This window comes from Solanum dulcamara, chromosome 6 (assembly GCF_947179165.1).
Source record: "Solanum dulcamara chromosome 6, daSolDulc1.2, whole genome shotgun sequence".
NCBI lineage: Eukaryota > Viridiplantae > Streptophyta > Magnoliopsida > Solanales > Solanaceae > Solanum > Solanum dulcamara.
The window spans coordinates 76850081-76863435 of NC_077242.1; the positions used below are offsets into that span (position 1 = coordinate 76850081).

The window sequence follows — 13355 nt, forward strand, 5'->3', positions numbered from 1 at the left end:
GCCACACTCCCTATAGACACTCTACTAAGTGCATCGGCAATCACGTTGGCTTTACCCGGATGATTATGCACACTCATGTCATAGTCCTTGAGAAGTTCTATCCACCTTCTTTGTCTTAGATTAAGGTCCTTTTGGGTGAACACATATTAAAGACTCTTATGATTGGTATACACATCCATATGCAACCCATAGAGGTAATACCGTCAAATCTTCAAAGCAAAAATAATGGCCGCCAATTCAAGATCATGGGTAGAGTAGTTAGGCTCATGCACCTTCAATTGCCTAGAAACATAGGCTATGACCTTGCCATTTTGCATTAAGACACAACCCAAACTAATTTTTGAAGCATCACAATAAACCACAAAGCCTTCTAATCCTTTTGGTAGAGTCAAAATAGGAGCGGAGGTAAGTCGATCCTTCAAGGTTTGGAAACTCTTTTCACACTCATTCGTCCATATGAATTTCGCTTTTTTTTGGGTTAGCTTCGTCATAGGAGATGAGATGGAAGAAAACCCTTCGACGAACCTTCTATAGTACCCGGCTAGACTTAAAAAGCTTCTAATGTCTGAAGGAGACAACGGTCTAGGCCAATTTTTGACTGCCTTCATTTTCTTAGGATCAACCTTGATCCCATCATCGGACACTACGTGACCAAGAAATGTCACCTCCTTCAACCAAAATTCACACTTACTAAATTTTGCAAATAATTATTTATCCCTCAATGTTTGAAGCACAATTCTTAAGTGATTTTTATGTTCTTCCTCACCACGAGAGTAAACTAAAATATCATCAATGAAGACTATAACAAAAGTATCAAGGTAGGGCTTGAACACTCTATTCATTAGGTCTATAAATGTCGTCAGCGTATTCGTCAACCCAAAACTCATCAACACAAACTCAAAATGACCATACCTTGTTCAGAAAGCCATTTTGGGGACATCATACTCCCTCACCCGTAGTTGGTGATAGCCGGACCGAAGGTCGATCTTGGAGAAGTGACTTGCCCCTTGCAATTGATCAAACAAGTCATCTATTCTAGGGAGTGAGTATTTGTTCTTAATGGTTATCTTATTTAATTGCTGGTAGTCTATGCACATACGAAGAGACCTATCTTTCTTTCTCACAAATAACACAAGAGCACCCCATGGGGAAGTACTTGGTCTTATAAACCCCTTTTCTAACAAGTCCTCTAATTATTCTTTTAACTCTTTCAATTTTGCCGGGGCCATCCGATATGGAGAAATAGAGATAGGTTGGGTATCAAGGAGGAGATCGATACCAAAATCAACTTTCCTTTCAGGAAGAACATCGGGAAGGTCATCGGGAAAGACATCGGGGAACTCATTAACTATGGGAACCGACTCAAGAGGAGGACTTTTGGAGTCGACATCCCTAACCCTCACAATGTGGTACATACAAGCCCTAGAAATCAATTTTTGGGCCTTAATATAAGAAATGAACTTACCCTTCACCACCGAGTTACGACCCTCCTATTCAATAACGGACTCATCGAGAAATTAGAACTTGACTCGACGAGTTCTACAATCTATGGAAGCATAAGATGCATGTAACAAATCCATCCCAAGGATGACATCGAAATCTACCATGTCAAGCTCAATGAGGTCACAAGGAACAACTTTATACAAGATAAACACGGGACAACCTCTATAGACTTTTCTAGCAATAAACGACTCACCCATGGGGGTAGACACCAAATATGGCTCTAATAACATTTCGGGTGACACATCAAACCTATTCGCTAAGAATGGGGTAACAAATGACAAGTTCGCACTGGGATCCAACAATGCATATACATCAAAATTAAAGACCTTTAACATACCGATAACAACATTTGGGGCTACTTCAACTTCTTGCCTCTCTTATAATACATAGAAACGGTTGGTGCATTGGCCACCTCTTTGAACTTGTTGGCCATGAGCAACTTGGCCTTGAGGCCTACCACCACCACCATTTCTACAGTCCCGAGCATGATGACCCGGCTTGCTGCATTTGACGCACACATTTGAGCTTGCCAAGCACTCCCCTTTGTGGGCCTTCCCACACTTCCCACATAAGGGAAAAGCTTGGGTACCAATGCTATCTCTTGGGATCATTAAGTTAGGACCCTTGTCTTTGTTGAATTTGGGATTGGGGGCATTCGTAGAACCTTGCCCCAAGAATCGTTGACCACCTTGGCCCTTGCTAATGCCACCATGACCGGACTTTTGAGGGTTAAACCCTCCACTATCCAATCTAACCTTTTTGAACCCTCTAGACCTTTCCCTCAACTTCTCTTCTTTAATTTGTTCGGCATAAGTCATTAACCGGGAGATGTCTATATCCTTGACCAACATGGACGTTTTGCACTCTTTGGACACCAAGCTTGAAACACCGGAAACAAACTTACTCATCCTTGTCCGGGAGTCGGAGACCATGAAGGGAGCATACTTGGACAACCTTATAAATTTGAGGGCATATTCCCTCACACTCATGCTTCCTTGTCGGAGGTTGATGAACTCTTGGACCTTGGCCTCCCTCAACTCCAATAGAAAGAAACGGTCTAAGAAAGTACCTTTGAACTCTTCCTATTCAATCGGCCCAACTTTTTCACCCCTCTCTACAACACATTGCTCGTGCCACACTCCAGCCACACCCTTGAGTTGATAGGCTGCTAGTTTGGCCTTTTTATTTGATGGGACACCCAAGATTGCCACAATCCAATACACCTCCTCGATGAACTCTATAGGGTCTTCATCTATTTTAGAGCCATCAAAATCTGGTGGATTCATCCTTTGAAACTCCCGAATCCTAGTGGCTGGATTTTGCACTTGGGGAGGGGGAACACGTTAACGCCCTTGGTTGGCCACAACTTGAGCCAATAATGTGATAACATTTTGGAACTCGGCATAGGATACCCCTTCCTCATAATGTGGGATATCCAGAACCGAAGGAGGTTGGTCCTCATCGTCAACCCTTGCCCTTCGAGGTGGTCTTCCACGACGCATCATCTAAAGAAACATAAAATAGGTCATTAGTTATAGGATGGCTTAGGACACTCTAAGGCACGACATGAATTTGAAAGAAGTGAAAAACTTTCCTAAATGCCTCATAGCCTCTTATTCATCATTGTGGCGCGCTTCACAACCATGAACAAGACCTTATTTGATGCAGTATGTTGAACTACGAGGACTATTTCAAAACCTCAGGCTATGATACCAAGTTTGTCATGACCCAAGCCTAGGGCCTAGATGCGACACGGCGAATGAGGCACCCAAAGGTACCTCACCCAAGCCTCTTAGCATTCATTAAACATTTTATTGGTAATGGTAAACAATAATAAGTGGAAATAAAAACATTTATTCATTTATGTCCAAACATACCTCTACTAATAGACTTGACGGGGGCTAAGACATATCCCTAGCTCACCCTCAATATAAGTGTTATGAAATGCTTTAATAAAAGTCTTACTATTCTACATAACAAAATCTTAGAATAAAAAGGATGTTGTTCCCAAAATATGGGAACTCACCACTAGCAAATCTTCAAACTAACACGAGTTAGCCACGTGAAGAAGATCGAGGAGCGACGTCAGTTCCTACATGGTGATATCATATAGGCAAAAGTATGCATTAGTACTTTGAATGTACTAAGTATGTGAGTATGCTATGAAATGAAGAACATAAGAAAGACATGAGTAAGCAATATGCATAAGTGAATGCATGCATTAGACATGATCATAGGAAACTTTAAAATATTCATTTTTATGGGGAAGTGACCCTAACCGACATTGAAGACCATGAGAGCTATTACCTAAAATCCAACATAACCCCCTATGTTGGCACAGGGAGTCTACTTGTCGGGTAGGACTCTGTCAACTTTAACGTTCTATAACTTTAACTTTATTGGCTAATTCAGGATCCACTAGGCTAAATAGCCTATAAGAGCTTCTATGTTGGCGCATAGTTAATGCATCATAAGACTTTACTTAAGGAACCCTTAGGTCGAGTCCCCATCTACATGTTATATTCTGTGCTAGGTCAATCCCACGGAATAACATTTAAATATCATAATAACATATGCATTGTATAACTTTAGACATCAAACTATTTTCGGTGGAATAACTCATTAAGTATTTCATTTGATTCAACTATGTGAGAATTATCCTTTCACTTTGAATCCATTCTTTGGCTAAGAAGCCTCTTTACCAATCAATCATTTCATAAAGACTTCCCTTCGTGAACACTTACCTTATTATAGGAAACTAGGTGGATTTATTTCAAAAAGAGACCTTTCAATACATTTAGAGAATACTTGTATACATAAGGATGATGGAAATGCATCAAAATACACATCTTAGAACAACCCACCTTATATGCCTTTAACACCTTTTCAAACTTTCATATGGGCATTTTAGCAAATCATCCACTTGATGAAATTAAGAGTCAATATACGTTAATATATGTAAAGAAATTTAAGATATATCATAATATATGCATTTAGAGTCATTGTGTAAAAGCCCATGAAGGTTCATCATTAGAATTGAAATATCAAGTTAAGAAAATAATTGGGATCCATGGGTGGAAAAACCCATGGATGAAAACTCACATACCTTGAGGAGTCAACTCTTGAATGAAAAACTTGAAAGGAAATAGAGACTTGATCTTCTTGGAGATGGAGGAAGAAAGAGACTTTGAGAGCACTTGGGAGGTTAGGGCGTTTTGTTCTTAAAGTGGGAGTGAGAGTGAAAAGAGTGAAGGAGACTTAGAGGCCTCCTTAATAGGTGGAATACACCAACAGAATGACCTCACTTTTGGTTGCAACACAAGAGAAGACTAAAATACCCTTAAAATTAGGAAAATGGGCTAAAACTCTGCTGGCGTTATAGTGTCGCATCGCGCCACTGCGGCGCCAAGCCAGAATAGGCTTAAAACCTGCACATATGATAGTGGTGCATCGCGCCAAGGACCAAACTACTGAGGCTATTTCATGGTGCTATAGTGGCGCATCGCGCCCTTACAGCGCCAAGCCTAAGTTTTCTAGATTTCAAGAAAAATAGGCTTGGAAACCCTGCACATCTGATAGTGGCGCATCGCACCAGGGGCCAAACTACTGAGGCTGTTTTCTTGTGCTATAGTGGCGCATCGCGCCACTGGAGCGCCAGGCCTGAAAATCCTGCAGTGGTCGCCCAAGTCTGAAATCCCTATAGTACTAGTATGTAGTAAAATGGTCATAACTTTTGACTCTGAACTCCAAAAATTACCATCTTGGCGTTGAAAAGAAGACTCAAAGACCTTTAACTTGGTAGATTATAGGACCCCCAATTCATCATATTCTAGGAAATATAGTCATTTGAAGTTGACCCTTATACGAACTCATTCAAAAACTTAGTCGATAGGAATTCTTTGAACTTGGCTTGGTGTTAGAGATTCCTTATGACCCCTAAACACACCAAACACACTTCAAATACTTAGGAATTGATCCTAACTTATATATGAAATTAGAAGTCACCGGGTTCAAGCCTATACGTCTATGAAGAATGATTCGGGTCTTGACATAAAAATTTTCAAGGTGTTACATTAGCGCACTATAATTTTTTTTGTGGAGGAGTTTAGGATAAAAGGCTAGGTGACTTATCCTTACACTATAGTAGTTGTAGTTCTGCTCTTTGTTTATTGCCATTTAATTTCTGCATTGTATTGCTGTTTATAGGTGTGGGGCCGAGGGTCTTTTAGAAATAGCCGCCCTACCTTTCAAGGTAGAGGTTAGGTCTGCGTACACTTTACCCTCCCTAGACCCCACATGGTGGACTATACTGGTTTGTTGTTGTTGTTGTTATATCCTCATATTGTTGGATTGTTTCCATAGCAACATTATAAGCAAAACTATTATCGACAATTATATTATTTTGGTCCCATATTTTTTCTGATGAGACATAATTTATTGGAATTTTTTTATCATTTTCAGGCGCCTTAACCGCTTTCAAGTTTTATCAATTGTTATGTCTCCTCGCTCTTCTTGACCAAGTTCCGTCATATCATAACCATCTTGATTGTTTGCTCCTTTTCTTTTTTGAGAATTTTTATTATTGGAATCGATCAGTCTACCATATTTTAAATATGGTTTATACTCATTTACATTAATTAATTGTCCTACTGGGACATCAACTCGAATTGAAGCAATAACAGCTGGATATGAGATTTAGTAACTCTTGATAAGTCAGTGAATGCATCTGGCAGTTGATTTGCAATATTTTGTAAATGAATTATCTTTTGAACTTCTAGTTCACATTTATTTGTGCGAGGATCTAAATGAGATAGTGATAATGCATTCCAATCTATTTTTCTTTTCAGTTGCTTATTTTCTCCCCCTAATGCTGGATATACTGAATCATCAAAATAACAATCACCAAATCTTGCGGTGAATAAATCTCCAGTCATAGATTCTAAATATTTTATAATAGAAGGAGATTCATATCCAACATATATCCCCAATCTTCTTTAGGGTCCTATCTTTGTGGGTTGTGGTAGAGCAATCGGAACATATACTACACACCCAAATATTCTAAGATGGAAAATTTTCGGCTCCTAGCCAAAAGCCAATTATAATGGGGATACTTTATGATAACTTGTGGGTCTGATCCGCACAAGACATGTTGCATGCAACATAGCATGACCTCATAATGAAATGAGAAGTTTTGTTCTTATAAGAATTTGTCTAGCAATTAATTGAAGACGTTTAATCAATAATTCTGCTAGACCATTTTGAGTATGAACATGAGCAATCAGATGCTCAACTGTTATCTCAGTGGACAAACAATAATCATTAAATGCTTGAGATGTGAACTCACCAACATTATCAAAACGAATTGTCTTTATTGCATAATTTAGAAATTATGCTCTTAACTTAATTATTTGAGCAAGTAATCTCACAAATGTCATATTACGAGTTGATAATAAGCATACATGTGACCATCTTGTAGATGCATCTATTAAAACCATATAATATTTAAATGGTCCACATGATGGGTGAATGGGCCCACATATATTACCTTGTATACGTTTCAGAAATATTGAGGATTCAATGCCTACTATGATTACTGATGGTCTAGTAATCAATTTGCCTTGAGAACATGCAGCAAAAGAGAATTCTTTAAATTGAAGAATCTTTTGGTTCTTCAAAGAGTGTCCATGTGAACTCTCAATTATTTTGCGCATCATATTAGAATCGGGATGACCCAACCGGTCATGCCAAATAATAAAATTATTTGAGTTAGTAGACCTTTGGTTTACTATGGCATGTGTTTCAACCATCCTAATACTTGTGAAGTATAAGCCGGATGAAAGAACGGGTAACTTTTCAAGTATAAACTTTTTGCTCGACATTATTGTAGTAATGTAAAGACATTCATTCTTTTCATCATTTGTAGTCTCAATATGATAATCATTTTGACGAATGTCTTTGAAACTTAATAAGTTTCTTTGAGACTTACTACAATATAATGCTTCATTAATTATTAAATTTGTTCCTCCGATAAGTACAACTTTAGCTTTTCCAGATCCTTCAATTAATCTTGTACTACTAAATATTGTATTAACATTAACATCTTTCATAATCAAATAAGAGAAATATTTTTTATCTCTTAAAATAGTGTGTGTTGTGGCACTATCAATAAGACACATATTATCATAGTTGATGTTGGATCCAACTGATGTTGGGATAGTTGAAGTATGTCAGTAGTTCTACATGCATAGCTTTGCTTATGAGAATTTATAGATGAGCCACCACGAATACTTACAGTTGTCCGAGAGTCTTAAGATTCATCTCTTCATCAAGGTCACGCTTCGTCTATGTATAATTGAAAGTGGGGGCCATTCGGTCTAGTGTTACCGCTCTTAAGGGTTGTTTACAATTACAACTACTGATCTACCATCTTCAATAGTGTCGTTAAAGGTTTTGTATGCTTGGGGGTGTTGCTCTCTAGGAAGTTACTCGATCATTTCCTTCTTTGGATTAGATAAGTTTGATTTTTCCGTGATGAATACCCGATGTCTAAAGATTAAAATTTTATAACCTAAGCTTATGGGGAGATTGTGATACTGAAATCTTGACAAAACATGTGATGGTTTGCACATTATGAGTATATGGTGGTTGTGTTATGATTCAGTAGGTTTCGATTCAGATTGAATTCATGGGTTAATTGGTGGCTTGGTAATCACTCCTGATTTGTAAATCTGCCAAAGTTTGACTCAAAAATTCAGTTCTTAGTAGTTGATCTTGATGGGATGGTCTTAAGGAGGATCTCACTTGGAGGGATGAACACCGACTCTATAACAACTCAAGCTTTAGGTAAAGTCGGCTATTCTTCCTTTTCCTTCTTTACGTTCGAGGACGAACATGGTTTTTAGTGGTGGATGATGTAATGACCCGTTAGGTAATTTTGAGAATGAGTCATCCTCCTTTAATAAAAGACCCTTTTCATAAATTTAAGTTGAAAATTTTGGACTTTTTGGTAACTTCGATTAATTAGTTGAGGGATAATTTTAGAGAATTAATTTAATTGCTGGGCTAAAGTGTTAATTTATTTAATACTTATACCACTTTTCTTATATTTAATAAAATAAGTTAGTAGGATTTGTCACTTTTAGTATATGATTAATTTAGAAAAAAAAAGAAAAAAATAACAATAAAAGAAAAGAAAAAAAAAATATATATATATATATAAAATCTGATGGCATTAAGCCATCAGATGTAAGTAACAAACGTAGCGGCAGGAAAAAAAAAGGAGAAGAAAAAAACAATACGGAGGAAGAAAGAAAAGAAAAGGGAAAAGAAAAATAAAGGAGAAGAGAAAAATAGGGATCTTCATTCCAAAGCGTTAAGGTAATCATTCTCATCCTTTCCATTAAATTTTCATGTGATTATGAACATATTTTTAGGATATATTGGTGGAGAAACAATGCTGAAATAAGAAAATATGACTCTAGGGTTCTTCATATAAAATCGTGATTTGGGGGTCGAATAACGATCCGTTTGAGCTGAAATTTGACATATGAGTTTACTTTATCATGAGTGAACATAATCGAAAAGAAAATTTCAGATTTGACTTCAATGACATAGAATAAGTTAGTTCCCAAGTTTTGATATATTGAGGTAGATAATTAAATATTAGGTATATTATATTTTATGAATTTCATTAAATTTATGATATTGGGGAAATTAGAACCTAACCCTAAGCTTAAAATTTAGAAATATGAGAGTTGACATGTTATTTGACATCAACATTAGGAACTTGATTATAGATTTGGATAGGTTTTGGGTCTAGGCTAGACATATAATAATATGGGTGTTGTTAGTTTTGAAATCTTATTGTAGTTATTTATTTAACTAGATTACGTTGATTTGGAGGCCCAACGAAAAGAGAAGGCTCAAGTCCCAGAGTGACTGCTTGATTAATTAAGGCAAGTGAATTTCTAAACCTCAGTTTAAGCTTGTAGATGCTTGTATTTCCGTGTTATGTGTATTGGGGAGTATTGAGAATTGGACTGGATTATTGACTGTATGGTTGACCTTAAAAATGAATATAAGGGGTATAAAATGGTGATCTAATGACATGTATTGGTGGAATGATATTTTGAGATTATTTATTTATTTTTGACTAAGTTAAACTTTGCTTTATCTCAATTACTTCCGCATTTATTTCCCGTTGGTTACTAGGCTGACTCATCTCGGTGGATTGAGATGAGTGCCATCACACCTGGATTCGGGTCGTGACATGCAATGAAAATATAAAACTATATAATTCACTAGCTCAAACACCTTCAATAAACAAGAACCATTAACCAAAATCAACATTGAATTTTTCTTGTTAACACTCCATTTCTTAATAATAATTTGAGTAACTAGAAAAATAATTAAAGCCAATAAATTGAACACAATATTTAAAATAAACCCTTTCATCTCATTTCCCTTAATTATTTTTCCAGCTTTTCCAAGAGCCTTAACTCCATAATTACCTTCTTCAACAATTGAAACAACTAAGGCCATCACCCAAACAACCGATAAATATAAATAAAAAATATACGCAAATATCGCAAAAATAATAATAGTTGAAAAATCATATAAGTGAGAGGTTGCTAAAAAAGGAGTTGCCATGGAAAAACAAAAGAAAAAATATCCAATAACAATAATTCTGGTGTAAAACATGGTGAAAATAAGCCTTTTGCATGATCTAAAAATCTTGATAGCTAAATCTTTGACATTTAAAGTTTTATTATAGTATGATATAGAAGAAATTAAAATTATTGTGTTGGTGGAAAAAATTGAGATGAATAAATAGGAAAAAAAGAATGATAAATCAATGGCCAAAACAAGTTTAAAATCTTGTTTAATACTAAAAAGTAGATTGCTTAGTGAAGAACCATTTATACTAGAAATAGGAATGAAGGATTCTTTAATAAACATATCTCTAAACAAAGAATCAGAGGTGAATTTGAAAAATAAAAAGAATATTGAGGTGAAAAGAAGGTAAAAAATGGTTATTAATCCCATGATTTTCCCATTTTTTGGAATAAGTTGAATGGATTCTTTTAAAATTCTCACAAAACTAAAAAACTTATAAAATGCCATTTTTTTTCTTGATGTTCTTGAAATGCTTGGATATTAATGATTTGAGGAGATCTAGATGTATAGTGAGTTTGGATTTTTGTTCTTTTAATTCAAAATGCATAGTACATTTATAAACATTTGAAGATTTGCAAGTGTAAAGCTTTTTGAAGTAGTCAATGGAAGTAGAATTATGTTGCTCTTATTTTATTTATGAACCTTTGTTTGAAGTAGTCACCTTTTAGACTACTATAGGCTGATTTATGCAAATGTGTTTTTATAGGCTACTATATAAATTTTATTCCTATAGATTAAAAAAGTTTGTGCAAATATAACATTTGGTAAATTATTCTTCTGGATAACATTGGATTCGAATTTAATATTTAGTCATATATTTTTTTAACCTTACAATAAAATATTAAACTATCATTTAATAATTGTATTATATAATTTATAAGATTTTAGATTATAATCTAACATTTTCTGGTAAAATTTTCAGTTTATTCAAAATTGATGTATACATTGTGGTTTAAAATGTCCATAATTTACAACAAAAAAAGAAGTCCTATTTACTAAATTGCTTTCCCAAAAAAAGGACAATCAACAAAAAGTTCACAAATTTATATAAGTATTGAGTGATATATAAGAATGGTCTTGGAGGTAAGTTGTAACAACCCCTAAGTGTTGAATGTCGGTATTTCAATTCTCGATGAAAATAATATAGCCGCTGTATTTTAGACATAACTTTTCATATATTAGTCCAAATTAGATGATTCAAATTTTTAAGTAACCACAACATCATCACCTACAACTTTCATGAAGAACATGTCTTAAGATTCAGAGTATAAGTAGATCAAATTAATTAATCTTTGCAAGATATAGTGCTGTGATGGAATTGAGTGTTTATAGAAGAAAATTCATATCTCACTATAGGTTGCTCCAAATTGATTTATTCTTGAACTATATGAAACTAGACTTCCATATCTACAATTCTTATGAAGACACCAAATTCTAATAAGGAATTTATCTTATTCAAACGCAGCTCCGAAAAAGAGTATTCTATTAAAAAGAACTCATCTTACCTACCATGAAAAGATCTAGATATATTTGACATCACTCATGACATAAATTGTCCTCCATTTAACATCATCCATGACATCAATATATTCCATTAAATTTTTAGATTTTTCTTTATAATTATTTTATTTATTATTAGGTCCCTCTTTTCCACCTATAAATACCCACCTTATTTCCTCATTTTATTGATCTAGCTTTCTTAAGCAACTCTTCTCTCTATATACTTCTTCTCAAATATAGTTTTAGTTTTAGTAGTATAAAAATACTACTCCGGTGATTCTTATACTCCGGGTAGTACACAAAACGCTCCGGCGAGAAGAAAAGGCTAGGGGTCCAAAAGTGTTCCAATTCGGAGTAAAGCTTCGGATTTAAGGTATGTAAGGCTTTCATAGCATTGGATTGAGTTCTTCCATGCGCTCAATATTTAAATTCATTATAATTGAGTTATAGTTGAGTCTTATCCAAATCTTGAATTCTAAATGAATTAATTCTTCTATTGAGTTAGATATATTTATGCATTAATATTATTATTATTATTGTTATCTCTCATATTAGTGGAATTGTTGTTCATGGCTACTTTCCCGTGAATTCTAATTGATTTGATGTTCATGAATATTTTTACACATGTTTTGAGTAAAGATGTTGGCTTTTTAATATTTTTATTGATAAAAAGAGTGATATGAATTAATACTATATATGTATTTTATTGAGTTTTAAAAGAGCAAAAGAGTTGAGCTTAAATGAATTTGAGTAAATGATGTTTTGAGCAAGATATTTTGATGAGATGTAAATGATGTTTTTAAAGTATAATGATTGATGAAGAGGTAATGAGATGAGTTTGATGATTTAAATTAAAGTCCAATGAGACTAGATGATGAGATTAATATGAGCACATATTTTGAGAGTAGTATTGAGCACCGAGTTGGGTAAGAGTTTAATTGACTTAAATCTCAGAACTACGTAGCCAACGTAGGATGGAGGCTATGTCTCTTAAGTCCCAAAAAGAGGACTTTGATGAGGTGATCCAAGATGGTGATGTCCTTTACCCTAGCAAGGTATTGGATGGATGTGGCAACGACATCGCTTCATTGTATCATCGCTAGCTCATAAGTGATGGTTATCGGTTAGAGAAACTCTCAACTGAGTAAGCATTGCTTATTACTATTATTTTTATTATTATATTTTAAACTTGTATTACATATTGATGTTGAGATGATGTTGAGTTTTGAGCTGAGTTTTCTTGAGAGGAGTTTATTGATATCTGTCCTTACCTTCCTGCCATTTTACATACTCGTACATTCTACGTACTGACGTCATTCGACCTGCATCGTTTTAGATACAGGTGTTAGAGATCCTCAACAGGCGTTTCGTTGAAAATCATTAATTTTCAGCTATTTGATGAGTCCTTCTTGTATTCGAAGGAACTCTTTAACATTTAATTATTGTTGAGTATTATGTTTCTTTTAAGGTAGCCATGGACATGTCATTGGCACCATCTAAGAGTATTAGAGGCTTCATAGACAGAGTTTGATGATGTAATTGGAGTAGTTCTCCTTAGAAACTACTTCTTCTAAGAATTATCTATTTTTTCTTTGATTATGACAAGCCCACATTAGTATTCTTAAGTCTTCCGCTGATGAATAAATAAGAAATGAGACCAAGTGGTTCTCTCGAAA

General features: G+C 35.0%; 1 protein-coding gene across 1 annotated transcript; it reads right to left on the minus strand.

Moving 5' to 3' along the window:
- Nucleotides 1-1858: 1858 nt before the first annotated feature.
- LOC129893002 (uncharacterized) lies at nt 1859-10626 on the minus strand. The gene is made up of 2 exons (XM_055968496.1): nt 9777-10626; nt 1859-2004 (listed from the first exon to the last, which is right to left on the minus strand). Exons 1-2 carry the CDS (start codon nt 10624-10626, stop codon nt 1859-1861), a joined length of 996 nt encoding a protein of 331 aa, XP_055824471.1.
- Between the last annotated feature and the right edge of the window lie 2729 nt (nt 10627-13355).